The following is a 17194-nucleotide window of genomic DNA, read 5'->3' on the forward strand; positions in this document are numbered from 1 at the left end:
TTGTTTGGCTCAATGCTATCGCAGATGCCGGCGGTGAAGTGATGTAGCCCCATTGACTGTGTGCGTAGCGTTGTTAAATGTAAACGTAGATTTTGTGTCAGGAAGGAGTTATCCATCCGGGTCGCCTATCCGGGACAGTGGGACAAGGCGAGATCAGGCGACGCTGAAAGCACGTATTAACCGCACCCCGTGCTTAGAAGGAAATGTTTTTGTCCAGTCGCCTCTTGCGATAACTAGTCTGAGTGGGCCGTCTTATCGCTTTGTTCGTCTCGTCGACATGTCTTGTTCACTTTATGGGTCACAGAGAAGGAGAAAAAATCTTATTTTCATGGCGGTCACCGTCGCGCACAGTGTCAATAATGTATATGGACCACGAAGTATGAAGAAGTGTTGAGTTTCTCGGCAGCTTTTTGTCGGTGGCAAGGTAAATTGTACAACTGCATACATTGTTCCCATGTATTTGTGGGGTGTGTAAAAATGCAAATATTTATTTACGGTAGTGTTGGCCGTAAGGCCGTTACAGAGTGGATTTTAAAGCATCACAAATACAAACTGGATGTTACAACAATAAATTACATAAATGAAGTATCAGTCATAGAAAACGGCTAGAATGACAGCTTGTACAGTAGTATAACGATCCAGCAATCAATTTTCTAACTTCAAATTCATGAAAAACACTCGAATTCACAAAACAGACCATACGTTGTATATAAAAGTAGTTGGTAAAATAAAAGAAACATTTATAATATGTGCAAGTATAGAAGCAAACAAACATTCAGTTTTGTATTGAATTCATTATGCATTTTTCGAAAGCTTCACTTGTGGTGCACTGCATGACCAATGATGGCAGGGCATTCCGGTGTTTTATAGTTCGAGGTAGGAATGAATATCCATATTTATCGATATGTAGCTGTGGCACAATGAACATTGAGTCATGCTTTTTCCTAAGAGTTCGCTTTTTTGGGGGGGACCTAAGTAAGCTGCAACGTCGATGTTAAAATGGTGTTTAGAAAACAAAAATAGGAATTTTAGTCTTGCCACTAGGCGCCGCTGCGATTGACGTGGTAGTTGAAGCATGTTAGCATCTCTGTTACCGAGTCGGCGGAGGAATATTTTGAGAAAATAAACTGTGCAACCCTTTGTACTCTTTTGAATTCGTTTATTAGAGCCACTTGGAACCAATCCCATATAATGCTTGCGTACTGTAACGTTGGCCTCACATTGGTTGTAAACGCGGTTAGCTTGACAAATTGAGGCGCAAGCTTCCACTTCCTGCGCAGAAACCAGATTTTTGTTTCGGCAGTGCTTGTGATATTTGTGATATGGGTTTTCCAGGTTAGGTTCTTGGTGATAGCTATCGCTAGGTATTTGAGTGTATCAACTGTAGCAAGCATTTGGGAGTGTACAAAGTATTCGTGATGCAAGGCGTTCTTTACCTGGTACGATACCTCGAAGACCACTGGTTTTGGTTCGTTTATATTCATTTCCCAGTTTTCACACCACATTTCAATAGGAGCAAGAGCGTCAGTCAGCGATTTTTGATGAACGTCGTGAGCAATTTCCCGATAAAGTAAGCAGTCATCTGCGTGCAAACGCACGTTGATGTCGTAATTAATATCACAACTGATGTCATTAATCAATGCTAAAAATAAAACAGAACCCAAAACAGACCCCTGCGGTGCGCCTGAGCTCGAAGTTAAGGCAGTCGATTTTGTGGCAATTATTTCTACATATTGCGTTTTACCGGACAGATATACGTGGATCAAGTCTACGAAATTACGAATAACTCCCATTTTTGCCAATTTTCTAATTAACAGAGAGTGAACGGCTGTGTCAAAGGCTTTAGAGAAGACTAAGCAATGTGCGTCAAATTGTGTTTTGTGCCGAAGCGCCTGTTCATTAAAAAGAAATTCTCGTGTTCAAAAAAAGTGTATATGGATTTTTATATAATATGTTTGAGTAGCTTGCAGCAAACAGAAGTCAAAGATATGGGATGATAATTGCGCTTAATTCCGTTTGCTCTGTGAATTCTTTTGCTTGTAAGTGTGCTGCGTACACATAACGGTTACTTGGAACGAATAATTTGTGTAAAAAAGAAGGCTGACAGTCGCTTGGACCGAAAAGCTTTCGACATAACGTCGCTGAAACGTGCGACCTTCACGGAAACTAAACAACATCATGTGTGGGTGTGTAGAAACGAGTGCACCAACAGACTACTTGCCGCTGAGTGTGTCTGTCGCGTGGCGATTGCACGACGACTGTTGTGTTTTGTGGTTCATTGCTACGAGCCAGTGCAACTGTCGTGACATTGTAATGCGGCGGTATGGATCGTGTCAGCGAGTCTCCTCGATCGTGTTCGGGGTGCCAGAGCGATCTAATCTCGCTGCACACCAACATTGAGCTTAGTGTGGGCGCGTGTGCGAATGCGGTTCACTGTTCTCGTGAACCGTGCGACGTCGCCATGTAAACTTGCATCATGACGCGCATTGTTGTGTTTATGCCATCTCGGCTCCATGCACCGCTAAAGCCCCTTAAGAATTAGAGGGCCCTTATACGAAACGCATGCGAATTGGCCTAGCTATTACTGCACTGTGTTTTGCTGGCAATCCGTGTATCGCTTCTGGCGTATTTCTTATGTTAATTTGCAGTTCTGTGTTTTTCATCAGTAAAATGGCATCGCCGATTACTGAAACGTCTTCGAATGCAAGGGAAACTTGGAAGGAACGAGCTCGTAGCTGTATGCAATGTACTTTGACATATTGTATTATACTTTATTGTTTGATGGCCAGTAGCAATGGCTATGCAGTATTTGCTTTTAAAAGCAGAGTAACGCAGGCACTTAGTAATATCTTTACTCACATATGCAATGCACAAAATACGATTAGGATATGCAGAGTTGAAAATGACTTTTTGTGCATATTTAAAGCGCAGTTAACAACAACGCGCGCACAAACACAGGAAACTGTAAAGGTAGAATTCGCTGTTGAAATTTGTTATTATTTATCGTACTTTACGCAATGCAGATATTTGTCAGCGAGTTAATGCGCTTCTGCCCCACTATTTACTTGCATGCTAGGTCATACTGCACTTACTAAATCAGCGGGTTCATAACGCACTAAAATCAATAATCTCCCCAAATTTCGGCCGTCAACATTCATGCACGCGAATGAAATACTATCGCAGCTTGAGTTGTTGAGTTCAGTTGAGTAGTTGTAGGCTACTGATGGGATTAGCCTTGCAGTAGCTGCCGGCAATTGCTCCACCGTAGCGACACTTAAAATACATTAATCATATATATCAGACACAGACCTCATAACTATACATAGTCACTCCTAAGGTCACCATGTGGAGGCCAAATCCATCTCCTGCAAGTAATTTAAAAGAAGGCGAGAAACCTCCTTCCTATCTAACTGGTTCCCGTGCGGGAAAACAATGTCCTGAAGAGAACTGTGGGGAATTCCTGTCTTCTTGAGGGATCCGAATAACACACTCATTTCCGCGTTATACAGACTACAGCACATAAGGTAATGGTCTATGTCACCGCACACACCACACGTTGAACATAATGGAGACAACGCCAGGACAGTCTTCTACATCCACGCAGGGGTGCGAGCAGAGCCCGTGCGGATTTGATTCGAGATCCGCCCTTCAAAGGTTAGAGCACGGGTTCCCTACAGATGCCCTATGTCTAAGCTCCCTACGCTCGGTGCACAATCTCCATATCAAAGGCTTCTCCATACGATTCTAATGGGTGCCCTCGCGCATAGGTATCATAGGCAACGAGATGGCGGACAACCTCGCCCATAGAGCCCTGTCTAGGAATCTTTTGATAAAAGTGGCTCAAGAGGACAAGAGACTCTTCAGAGAAGCGGTGTCGTGCCACTTCAGCTCTTTGTGGAGCTCACCTCACAAGCCATGTGTGACCAAGGGTCTCAAAAGAAACCAAGCACACTTTTTTTATCGCAGCTCTGCACACACACGTGTATACTTTCTCTCGCACCTTCGTATCGCTCTACGTTACTTTCCTCGCATAGTTACCGACGGTTCAGTCTGTCCGTTCAATTCTATGCGACCTCATTTATCTTCTGGTTAGGTTTTGTTTGCCGCGCGGGATGGAAAATAACTTCTTGCCGTCCTCGTCGGATCTCGTCACCCACCCGCACAGCAAAAAGGCATTTCGGTCCTTCGCATCCTAGGTCATACTGAGCTTTTCAGCGGGCTCATAACGAAATAAAATAAATAATATCCACAAACTTCGGCCAGCAACATTCATGCGCGCGAGTGAAATACTATAGCAGCTCGACACACGCACGTGTATGCTTTCCATCGCACCTTCGTATCGCTTTACGTTACTTTTCTTACATAGTTGTACAGTTACCGACGGTTCAGTCCTTCCGTCCAATTCTGTGCAACCATACTTTTCTTCTCGTTAGGTTCTGGTTGCCGCGCGGGATGCAAAATAACTTATTGCCATCCTCCGTCCGGTTTCGGCACTCAACCGCACAGCAACAAGGCATTTCGGCTCTCACGGAACGAAATTATCGCAGCAATGTGCATAGTACAACAGGCAAAACGAGCGCTCTGCGCCCGACGCGAAGGAACTTTCATGGCGGCAAAGTGTTGCTCACATGTGAGCAACAAGCTCACATGTGACCGCTCAGCCTATTGCTGGCGTCGTCGGCTGGATCAAAGCCTTTCTGTACTTTAATATTATTGAGGGACTTTATCCGAAACTAGGGCCTACGCCACCTTGCGTCGGCTCGGCGCCCGCATAGAGCCTCTCCCCCCATATCGTATGGAGAGGGCTTCCAAGGCGCATGGTAAAGGCTGAGCTTGTCTGCATTTACAAGGCCTTTCTGTTTCCCTGTCGCCGGATCCTTGAGCCGGCAGGTGTTGAGCGCAATGCGGGCAGAAGAGGGGCGAACTTGGTTGTTAATCCAGCGCCACAATTAGTGAGAAAGGTGAGCGTCTTAGCGGATTCCGAGCCATGTGAAGCAGTTTTGCGCATAATTACAAGCTTTAAAGAAGCCTGCATGTTCACTCAGGGGTTAATCATGCTCTATTTTCTGTGCCATGTCCCCCAGGCGTTGGGAAAGCTGAACGACCTTCCGCTCACCGACTTTGCAAATGAGAATACTATTGTTTATTATTCCGTTGTCATTAGATAGGTCCCGTATTTTCTTCGACTGTGGGGTCGTCAGGTAGGAATCCAGTCTCCAGCTACTGCAGTAGTTCTTGCAACAATTGGTTTTTGCGTTGTTTCAAGCCGAAGTTTGCACTCTTAGTGAGGGGGGACACATCAAGCCAGTCAACAGCTGCTGCCATTTCAAAGCAAGTACAGTTCTTGTGATCTTGTATTTTAATGGGAAATCAGCCCTCTGTCTAACAGTGCTGAGAAGATCCCCAGGAAACGATCGTACACCTGTTTATTGCGTTAACTGGCATGTTGGCACGCCCTCTGTGATGCATTATGGTCCATTTGAACCTTGCAATCTCAACACACAACGTCAGATTCTGCATGATGTGCATACTGAACATCTTAGCCATGGATGCATGTTCACAATGCACCTCAAATGAAGTAAAATCAATATCTGGCCGAAATTTATAAACAGCCCACACCAGTGCGAGACACTGCCGTTCCCGGACATTGTGGTTCTTTTCAGCTGCGCCGAGCGTTCTGCTCATAAATGACACTGGCCGGAGTTGGCCTTTGACCTCCTGTAACGACACTGCCGCTATGCCAGTGCTACTGGTGTCTGTATGTATCATGAACGGCATGTTCAGACCGGGCAACACCAGAGCCATGTCTCCCGCCAACATTACCTTCAAAGTCTCGAATGATGTCTGTTGCTCAGCACCCCAAACGCAGTGGGCTCCTTGAAGAGAGCTGTGAGGGGCTTGGCCTTGTTGGAGAACCCGGGAATCAAGTTTCTGTAGTACTCCGCCAAGCCCAAACATTTTGCAACTCCTTGACCCTTTTGGGGGAATGGAAATTCTGAAACTGCTCGCACCTTCTACGGATCGGGTTGACATATCAATGGTGAGATTGTGTCGCAGGAACTTCAATACCTGTTCGCAGAATGCCCCTTTGTTAGGATTGCCAGACCTGTCGAGCAAATTCTGTACAATCACTCAGCAATATGTTGCAGGTGGTCCTCAAAGGTACCTGAATAAATTAGTATATCATCAAGAAGTGGCATGCAGTAGTCCTATTTCATGACTTCCAACACCTTGTCTATGAGAGAATGAAATGTTGCCAGTCCGCCCACTGCTCCATTTGGCATTAGCTTAAATTGGAACACTCACCTATGGCACAGGAACGCAGCCCTTGGGTCATCTTCGGGGGCAACTGTCACTCGAAAAAAACACTTGAACAATGTCAAGGCATGTGAATCATCTGGCATGGCCAAGCTGGGCAAGGACCAAGTCTGAATGGTGCATTGTGTTTGCATTCAAGGGCCTGTAAATCTACAGGGAAGGGATATCCACCCGTTTTCTTCAGCACTAACACAAGGACGCTGGCCCATGGACAGGAGCTGGGCTCAGTGAGCTCTTGGTGCAGCAAATCCTAAATGCACCCATAAAGAATTCCTTTCTTTTGGCTTCAAAGCCACAAATGGAGGGTGGCTGCCGTGGTGTGCACGGACGAGTCGATGAAGCAAGATCAGCTGCCATTCGTGAAATTCGCGGTAGTGCACAACACAGGCAATGCCACGTGCAGGTCATGATAGGTCTGGCTGGCTTTGGCATTTCTTGCAGGTCTGCGAAGGTCATGCTGGCTGTCAAGTTCTTCAAGGTTGGATGCATTTGTGTTCGTAAACGTTCTACTTTCTCGGTATCCGAGACGGGCTCCGCTATGCGGTCATAGTATTCGATTATGACGTGCATGAATTGCTTGATGCAACTCCGCCTTCAGTTTGAACTTGTAGTCGATGGTGGTAAACTCCTCTGTAAATTCCAACATGAACGCCTACTAAGCAGAGTACCCGCCGGAAAAGCGCCACCATTGTTTGGTGGGCCCTTCCGATGCTGCTCGGATCAGCTGCAAGCAGCGGTCTCTGGGAATGCTCGAAATGTCGCAATTCCTAGTGTACCTCTCCAGCAAATCCTGCTGCGAGTGTGCGTCTTGGTAGCCAATGTCCTTCGAAAGTGGGAGAGGCGCACCTTTGAGATTGAGATCTGGCCCCGCGTCGTCTACTCCAGCTGTCTCGTTAGGCCTAACCATGTCGCCGAGCAGCGTGGTGGCCAAATTTGGTTTATTTCAGCCGTAAGTTTCTCCATTTCCATTGGCTCCCAGCTTTCTTAGCCAACAGTTGGACGATTGAAGGTGGGAGCAGAGGCCACGAAGCTGCACCGGCGGCTTGCTTTGTTGGCGATTCGTGCTGGTCTGGCCGCACAAGCCCCCACTTGTCAAATCTGCAAAGTATGTATTATTTAGTCTGGTGGGACCCTTGGCTCCGGGTTTCGTTCTGCCGCAGTATATGCGGCTCGCTTTGCCGTGGCCACTTTCTCACTAAAGGACTTCAATCGCAATGTCTGCCCTTCTGTGCCCACAGCTGTTGACCTTGCCACGCGCGCCACTCACTCTCCCTCTGCTTGCGCGCTGTCCACCACGCATTTCTGTCATGGTTGCCTGCCGTCTTCTTGCACGCGAGTCTGCACCACCTGGCGTTGGCTCAGCAAACTCAGTTTCAAGCCGTGAGTACTGAAATAACGCTCAAAGTAGAGCGTGCTTGCAATGAAAGAAAGAAAGAAAGGCGTGAGTGGCCAACGCCGGAGATGTAGGTGATATGGCGTCATCTTGTACAGTAATGCCTTGTTTTACGAAATTGGCTGGCAGTGTGGATTAGGTAGCCGCTAAGCAATGTGGGAATCAATCGCTGATGACAGATTTGTGGCTACTTACCGACCAGAACAAGAACTGCACCACAATTCTCACTTAAACACACAGGCTTACAAGGTTTACCTTATATACCCACGTAATGAACACACTTTTCTTTTTCTAATATACCGAAGCAAAGTTGCGGGGTGCGTTCATTATGCGAGGTAAATATTATGGCAACTTTCTTAAACATAAGAATTGATAAGTAAGACGGTAATAATTTGGAACGCGCATAATATAACTTTGCAGTAAAATAGATGTATGCCATTTGCGAACCGTAATTTCACTCCGCATCGGAACCACCACACCTGCCATTCAGCTCGCTGGCCGCTTCATACACATCGTGGTTCCACCATAGAATAAACAACCAACGCGCCAGCCGCGTGAAGTCGGCGCGGCCTATGCCAATTGCGCACGGCATAACATAACGTGCGCTCCGAACAGCGATCTCCGATCGCGCCCCTGCTCGTCCACACAGCCGCTTCCGGCTGTCTGCCGTTATCGCAAGCATCACATTGAAGCGCGCACCTGATTCGACAAGCACGTTGTGTGCATCTCCTTCCTGGACCATCCTGCTCATTGGCATGTCAAGGTTTTTCGGTATCTGATCAGCGTTTCCGTTTTGTGGGCCGATAAACTCTGTCCCGCAGCAGGCGTATAACTCGACTTAAGGACATGCAATGAACGCAGTCATTACTTTTGGATTGCTTTTCTTTATTTTCCTGTGCTACCGGTGCGTTTGTTGGCTATGTTTTTCGCCGAGCCTTGTACATGTAATCATATTGCGCATACGATAGCGGTCTAACATTTTGGAACTTACGCAAGTATGAGGCGATATCGCTGGAAGGGTCAATGAGCCATGTATCCGACGAGTCTGCTCGCCGCTATTGTGCTACTTGCTTTGCTGGACTCAGGTTCGTCCACTAAACAGTTAGCTTCGTAAGTTGCGTCGTGCCACTGTAGTTAACAGTCAGTACTGCGCGACAGTACAGTTGTGAGGCACGCCGTAGTGGGGCACTACGGATTAACTTTCATATAAGCTCAGATGTGCTGGCTACCCATACGTCGGGCAGCCAGTGCACGGCCCCGACCACCGCCAGGGGCCGTGGCTTTTCGCTCCTGCGACTGTCTGCATCACTGTTTATTGGCTTTTGTTTGATTGCTTTTCTTCCGTTGCGTTCCTTTTCTTTTTTCCCCCCACAAGGCTCCTGACGTTTAATAAAAAAAAGATTGTGCATGTGCCTGAATCGTTTCTTTTCACTTATAAACAGCATGGATTCATAACTAGAGTGTGGCTAAGGACCCAGACGTGGGAAGACAGTCTTGTTATATTGATCTAAATTAAGCTATTATTATTATTATTATTATTATTATTATTATTATTATTATTATTATTGTTATTTTAATTATTATTAGTATACGCAGTTGGGGCAGCGCTTAATCTTGACACGCTGAATGTACTTCAGTGAGCGGCCCTAAATGTTTCACAAATGGCGTTCGAGTCGCAAAGCTGAACAAGCATGATATTCGGCCGCGTACGTTTTGTCACAATTGAAAGAGCGCCGTACATTTTAACAGGTTGATTGAACTTTTATGCCACGCTGTTTTACAAATATATTGAAGAAGATAATTTGTGTACAGGGTGCTTATACCTCACAAATGTGGCCCAAGACAAGTCTTTTTTTTTTCTTCCGATAATCAGCAATGTAATATGGCCACTCCACGCCATGGGTGGTTGCCATGGTTGGAGTAATCGACGTCTGCAATGCAAATATGTTCATGCGGCCATGTCCTATGCTTCTTTCACTCCAGCAATGCTTCTAAAATACCGCGAGGAAGGCATATATGATACACAGGATACCACAGCATGCACACAGAACATGCAAGCACCCAGAAAGTAGAAATATGCCGCTTTTGTTTGTTAATGTTTACACCTTTTTAGGGCCACTTGGAAAGCACAGTCGTGGGTTCCTCGAGGAAATAGCCATGTAGGCCCGTCACTTTTGGTATGGAAGCGAGCCATATAGGGACGCTTTAATGTCAGTAGGTGTGTTTCGGAGCGCCGCAGTGAACATAAAGCCCACATAGTGCCGCCGTATACACAAGTACGCATACTGATGCAAATGACGCATTAACAATTTGCACTGGTAAAAATACAAATGAAAGGGTTGAAAAAGGCACTGTGAAGTCCGCTCTGGAGCAGCAACCAGATAAGTCGCGTCGCTTCAAAAGCGCGAAATGCGGTTATAATACTGACCCGCCCATAGAATTTCAAGATACAACTTATTTTTAATGTTGAAACGTAATGTCATGCGATATTTATTTTATTAGAGAAGGCACCTGAACAGTTGTGACAAATTTTCATAGCACGGCTTACGAAAGAGGAAAGCTCGTGAGGGCACCTCGTAACTCCGAGAGTTATGGTTTAAATGTGGTGTAGTTAGCGCTAAACAGAGTTACAGCTTGGCGATCCAAGACTATTTTAATGTCTAACAGAGCAACTTTTATGGCAGTTGATTACGGGTTGTGACTTTTAGAGAAAGAGAGTTCAGGTTGTCCAGAGGAGCAACTTAATTTTCATATTTTACACTCTTACTTATTGTTGCTCACGTCCGTAAGTCAACACGAAGCACAATATCACGCTCCAGCATTAGACTCACTAAGGGAACCTTGAACTTCAAGGACACCTGCGTCTCACTGGAAACGCTAAACTTGAACCTTCTAATAAGCTTAGACAAGGCGACTTTAAGCTCGAGCAGCGCCAGACGCTTGCCGATACACTCTCGCGGCCCGATACCAAAGGAGAGCGCCGATGCTAAGACAGCTCCAGAATCAGGCCTCTCGATGAAGCGGTCCGGATCAAACTTGTACGGGTCGACCCACAGATTCGAGTCGTGGAGCACGTTCCATGTCGGGAGGATGACGTGTGAGCCACGCGGTATCACGTGGCCCGTCGCCACACGAGTGTCCACTTGACACACACGGGCCGTGGTCAACACGAGAGGGGGGTATAACCGCAGGCACTCATTGATGACCGCATCGAAGCGCTTCAGCGTTTGTAGTTCGTCATACGCGAGTCTTTCATGGTCAGGAAACGCGGCCACTAGGTCGTCGTAGAGTCGCCGCTGTTCATCTGGGTGTCTCGCCAATTCGTAAAGAAGAAACGCCAGCGTACTCGCCGTGGTGTCGAATCCGGCCCCTAGGAAGACGAAGCAGTTCGACACGACGTGCCTGTCTGTGATGAAACTGGGCTTCAGCTTGACGTTGCACGGTGTCCTTGCACATGCGTCATTGTCTTCTTTGTCAACAGCCGAGCTGCTTCTCTGGACTTCCAGCATGAGCTGAACGATGTCAGACGCGGTGGCTGTTGTCCTCTTGCGCGACTGAAGCAGTCGCTGAAGGTCTTTCTCTATGCGAGCAAACAGCTTTCCGTAGCTAAGCAAAGGAAAAATATACGACACGATGGCTCCAAGAATAGGGGTCACTATGCACACGTCGTTGATCCAGTTTCCAGAGTCAGTGAGGATCTTCGCAAGTGTCTTGATGACAGGATCGTCTTTGTTCCGCTGGCAATCTGACTGTTGGCAGAAAAATACGAAAGACAGGTTTTTTTTTTCTGACAGTACTATGGACTGTCAAAAATACGTACTTCGCGAAGGCCTACACATACGAAGTCTGTTTCGAAATGTAAGATTCTCCATAGTTTAGCACTCCCTAAATTGGTGACATTCAAGGCACCGTCGACACACAATACTCCTATCGTAAGCTTAATTGAGGGGTACACAAGGTGCAGACATGCTTTCTTTTCAATGGATGGTGAAACCTAGAAAGTTCTATTTTCACTATTTACTGAGCGGGGGTCTCAACAGTGAACACAACTCTGATACCTTCGATAAGCCTTGCGGAGGTGGTGTTCGACACCGTGTCTTTCATTCAACAAGAAAAATCAGCATCGGAGCTGTTTTATGTGAGGCCGTACGTTGGGACCACGCCGTTCCGCGGTGGCGGACGCTGGCTTTGGCATTCTCATATACAGGGTGTTCAAAATTAAGCTTTATGGTTTTCTTAATGTTAGGCACTGGGAGGCACGCGAAGAGCACCTGTGCAAACATGTGCCCAGGGAGACACAAAGTGAGATGATAATTATCGCTGTCAGCAGCCCAACTAGCGAAAATTGAATATTTCCCTTTTTGTTGACTGCAGTAAGTGGGTATGTTTGTATTGAAAAGTTGGAGGCAGTCGTGTTTCCGCACAGTATCAGTTGGAAGAATTCTTCAAGCATGTCTGTGCTCCGAGATATCCGACCCCAAATTTTAATTCTCTTTCGCATGGTTCGAATGATCATGCATGCAAGAGAGTTGGGATCGGCGCAAAGCTCCTCCCTGATGTGACGTGCTTGTTGCGTGTGGCGTTTAGTCTGACAACGGGGTGGAGGCATCGGCAAAGATGATAACTGTCCCCTTCCCCTCTCGGCTGGCAAAATTTCAAAATCGAAGAACCAGGAACCATTGTCGTAATACGCGACCGCGCAGCCTATAACGATGGGGGCAGCTGCCATGCCCACATAATGACGCGAGCGGCGAAGCCGGAGGGCAGTGCGCGTGCGTAGTGGTGACTAGACGACCGGGCATGGTCCTTGCCTGGGCTAAGCAAATAAAATGACTGCTGATTTCCAACTATATCAAATTTTATTGAAATCAAGAGACACAACTGCCCGGCCCAGCGCGCTGTCATATACAGATTTCGCAAGCCGAGAGGGGAAGGGGAACAGTTATCATCTTTGCCTATGCCTCCGCCCCGTCGCCAGACTAAACGCCGTACGCAACAGCCGCGTTTCGTCAGGGAGGAGCTTTGCGTCGATCCTCACTCTCCGTCATGCGTAGTCATGTGAACGACAACTAAAATTTGGGTTTTGTAAAAGTCCTATTCAGATATTAGTGGTATATTTGAGAACATTGTATAATAAAACAAATCTATCCACTTTAGGTGTAGTAACAAACGCAATTTACAGAATCGCGATATCCTTTTTCATTCGGCAGGTAGAGAATTCTAAACTTGCTAGTTTCTTTTCCTGAAAATTTGCAAGTTACAGCAATTTTTATAAAGAGATTGACGGCCTAAATAAAACGTTCGCTACCAACAGTCACTAGATTTTACCTTTTTCGTTTACATGCGATAAACCTCATGAAATATGGTGCAGTGCTTTCGACAAAAACGATTTCTCCTTTCCGATCTATTTAGGTGGGAAGCCTGGAGCTAAAGCTTTGTCTTAAGTGGGCCTTAGCAGACACTGTAGAATCCGTCACTTCACGTTCAGCTGGTGCGGGAACTTCAAGACGGTCTCGCCACCCGTCTTTCCGTCTCAAGCTTTTTTCGAGCTTATCAAGGGTCTTAAAAAATTAAATTATGGGGTTTTTCGTGCCAAAACCACTGTCTAATTACGAGGCACGCCGTAGTCGAGGACTCCTTAAATTTTGACCACCTGGGGTTCTATAACGTGCACCTAAATCTAAGTGCACGGGTGTTTTCGCATTTAGCCTCCATCGAAATGCGGCCGCCGTGGCCGGGATTCGATCCCGCACTCGTGCTCAGCAGCCCAACACCATAGCCACTGGGCAACCATGGCGGGTTATCAAGGGTCTTCTTGCCGTAATAGAGGTGTTTTTGGTATTGTGGAAGAGTAACTTACTGTACAGAAGAAATCACCTTTCTCTTTAGTATCCCTTGAAGCAGGTAGCTGTTGAACTAGTCTGCAACCGTTTAAGTCATGTTGGGAGTGCCAGTCGAAACTTGAATATTTTGACTTTAATAAAAAAAAAAAAGTGGCCGATAAAATGCGTTAAGGAATGTTAGTCTGCGTACCGTCAAGTCACGCCTGACTGCTAATCGAAACTGGATTACTATAGACATAAATCAGGGGGTCGAATTCCCAAAAGCTTTCTTTCGTAAGCGCTGTTCGCCTGTAATTTGCTGTAATTTGCCCTTAGTAATATTTCTGGCATACAAGCTTCTTGTGTATATGGGCTCTCATGTCTGAGCAGTGATCACAGGCGCAAGAAAAATAAAGTCGTACAGCCCGGGATCATAATCGAGTCTAGTATACTCAGGCTGAAAGTACATGGCGACGTTTGCTGTATGAAATCTGCACAGTATTTAAGTGGCGATTGCGTGGAAAAACGGCGCCTTTGCAGGCACGGGAACTGCAACATTTCCACACGGCGTCCGCCCGGGCAAGTGGTTGCGATAACAGTAAGATTCTTATCGCGACAACTGAAAGAGCGGATTTTCGCGAAATATAAAAAAAAAATTATCCAAGGTGTCGGCGGCAAAAAGACATATTCGGAAAAGCACCGCCACCTTACTGCGAACCGTTTTAGTGCGTCAAATTTTGATGATGTGTGCGTCGAGAATATATTTTTTTTTTCAACACTTATCACGAATATACGAGGAAGGGAGCGTAAAGATAAACGCGTGGCGTGTGCTTCAATACAATCGCTAGATTGGGCCGTTCTCCATATTCTGTTCGCATGGCTTACCGCTTTATCGTTTCTTTTTTTTTTCAGGTAATATTAAAAATAACGGAACCCGAAACAAAAAAGAGAGAGAGGTGGTGTCTTCGCTCTCTCTCACGTTCGCTCTATTTACATTTTTTACCAGTAAGATATGCTCGCAGCATTTCCTTATTAACCTATACAAACGCCACTCGTTCAGATACATGCATACTCTGAAAAGGCGTTTTAGGCTGCTTCTCGAATAAACGTTCGATGCGTTGCGCAAGTTACGTTCCGCGGGTGTAACGCTGAATGCATGCTTTGTGCAATCGTTAGCATAGTTGTGCTGTCCTCCTCTCAGCTATAGCTCGCTATCCAACTGGCCCAATAAGTGCACGAACAATTCTTCGGGCTCGCATGAAGGATCGAAGAAAAAGAACTATAGTAGTCTCTTTAGGTGTCGCGCGTCAAAAGCGCTCCCTTGGCAGCTTCGCCATGCATGACCCTGTTGTTTCTTAGGTGTACCATTCGTCGCACTAACGATTTAAGCACGCAAGCATCATCTTCGGGAGAAGATGCTCAAGGAATAAGGCGCAACGTTATGGCCATGAGACGCCATGGCCGTACCTGCCAGCCGAGGGCACACTTGGTGATGATGTCCAAAGAAAAGCCCTGGGAGATCGCCGAAATATTGACGGTGGCGTGTCCATCAGTCGACAGGCATTCACGGAGGATGTCTGTGGTGATGTCAGTACACTGGTGAATGGTGTCGAGCATGTGTTTTATCTTGGCCGACGTGAAACTTGGGTTCAGCATGCCGCGGAGGCCCTTCCATTCATCTCCTGCGAACACGAGAGCACCACAAATGACATTTTCGTAGACTGAAGACTGAAGCTTCGATATCGCGAAGCTAATAAATTGCATATAGGGCAGAAACAGTGTGGCTGGGGTTGAGGAGGGCATGCAGATGATGAGCCTACATAGTTGGAATACTGCAAAAGGCGAACGTTACAGCAAACCACAATGTCCCATGAGCGGGCTAATGTGATATTACTAATTATTGTTTATTAAATGGGCTTGTGGCGCAAAATCAACACGGCTAAACGCATGATATTACACGACCACAGATGCATGATCAAGAGAGGTTCCCATACACGGACAGGGCGGATGCCCATCTGTCTGTCCTCTTCGGTTATTTCTGGTTCTGTCGCCAGAATCAACTAGCCCTGCGCAAGAGTCTTGCGCTGTAGATATTACGGAGCTGAATTACTTGAAAGGCTCGTTATTTATTTATGCGTGGAAATCTACAAAATAAAATAATTAGGTAAGTGACAAACGGTTCCTTAAATAAACGTTGCCAGGCTATTGCGCGCAACGCAATTTAACTACAAATAACAAGAGACGTTGTAATGTGTCTTTTCTCTCTCGCCTTTGTTCAGTGGTGTCTTCGCAGTGCGGTGCACTTTTATGAGCTAGGGCAAGACGTCCATGGACAGTATGAATGCCATGGATAGTACTAAGACATTAGGGCAGTATGAATGCCATGGACAGTACTAGAACATTAGGGCAGTATCTAAAGCAACGAACGCAAGAAATTGAGCGAACGAACTAAACATGAAATCGCGCCGGGACACAGTGGGCGACACAGTCGACGTCGTGTGTGCAGGGTGCTGCTGTGGCGCAAAATTGGCATGTCACTTCAGATCTCATTGCATGGTGTACGCTTGTTTACTGTGACGTGAATAATAGTCCCCACAAAATATTCCTGATGTACTATGTTTTGCCACGTCAGCTTCATTGAAGTTTGAACTTCACGGCAGCGCTAGCTTCCCTAGTACAAAACAATAATCGTTGAAAAATATTTGTGTAGGCTATACCTGCAAGTACTTTTTTTTACTATGGAGGCGTAATTTTTCTTCAAACAAAGTAAAGTATACTTATTTGCTTTATCCATAAAAAAGTCTGTAACGAACTACTATTTTCGCGACAATAGAAAATGTTTTGCGAGGAAAATATAGAACACGTTAAGGGTTGTTGAGGCAAAAATTTTAAGCTAATTTGTATTTTTTTCCAGACCAAATAAATGCCATGGAAACTGTGAGCACAGAAGGCGCGCGATGATTTCTGAACTTGCGCTTTGATTGATGATTGTACGACGACGTCGTTGTTTTACATCACAGACCTTCGGCTTCGCTCTTCTGTAAGCATCCAGATCGAACGCACAAAAGGAAGCCCTCTTACGGTGCTTACGCCTCGAAGTGGCCTACACACCCTACTTCCTGAAGCGTGTAAAGAAAAATGGTGTCATCTGAGGGCACTCACTGTGGCGCCGCGGAAGTTTCTGTTGTCTCGTTGAGCACCCATACCAGCGTCATCAGGAGCGGGATGTCATTCGCAGCCGCCTGAGCGATTTAGCTAGGCACCCATTCCCTGTGAAGAAAGCGGTGCTTGGACCCTGGTCGCGTCCTAACAAACAGAGATTAGCGCTTAAGGTTGTACTCAATTTTCTCGTGGACAGTGACTTGACAGCTTCTCTGTGGATAGTAATATCTGTGCATTAAGAAAAATTCTCTGTATTCAAATCCTCTGCCCTACTCATGTTTGGGCTGTGCTGTTTGTGTACTCTTGCAACCTTTTTTTTCTTCGCTACATTTTAGACGATTCATGCAATTACTTTGTTAGTGTTTGTAATGACTGTGCTTTGTGGTTTCGCAACACTCTCTCTTCTTTTTCTGAGGTAGCATCTTGGGATAGGCAGTCATTTCTGTGGCCACACTTCCCATATTTCGCAGCTAATAAAGAAGAATATACTGAAACACGA

At 46.1% G+C, this 17194-nt stretch overlaps 1 protein-coding gene across 1 annotated transcript in view; it reads right to left on the reverse strand.

Moving 5' to 3' along the window:
* Window positions 1-10188: 10188 nt before the first annotated feature.
* LOC126522529 (cytochrome P450 3A21-like) overlaps window positions 10189-17194 on the reverse strand; it is a 38290-nt gene continuing 31284 nt past the window's right edge. The window contains exons 3-4 of the mRNA XM_055066655.2: window positions 15001-15215; window positions 10189-11514 (exon numbers count right to left, since the gene is read on the reverse strand). Coding sequence (XP_054922630.2) covers window positions 10489-11514; window positions 15001-15215 — 1241 coding nt within the window. The 3' untranslated portion in view covers window positions 10189-10488. The remainder of the gene's footprint in view (window positions 11515-15000; window positions 15216-17194) is intronic.

This window comes from Dermacentor andersoni, chromosome 6 (genome assembly GCF_023375885.2).
Source record: "Dermacentor andersoni chromosome 6, qqDerAnde1_hic_scaffold, whole genome shotgun sequence".
Taxonomy (NCBI): domain Eukaryota; kingdom Metazoa; phylum Arthropoda; class Arachnida; order Ixodida; family Ixodidae; genus Dermacentor; species Dermacentor andersoni.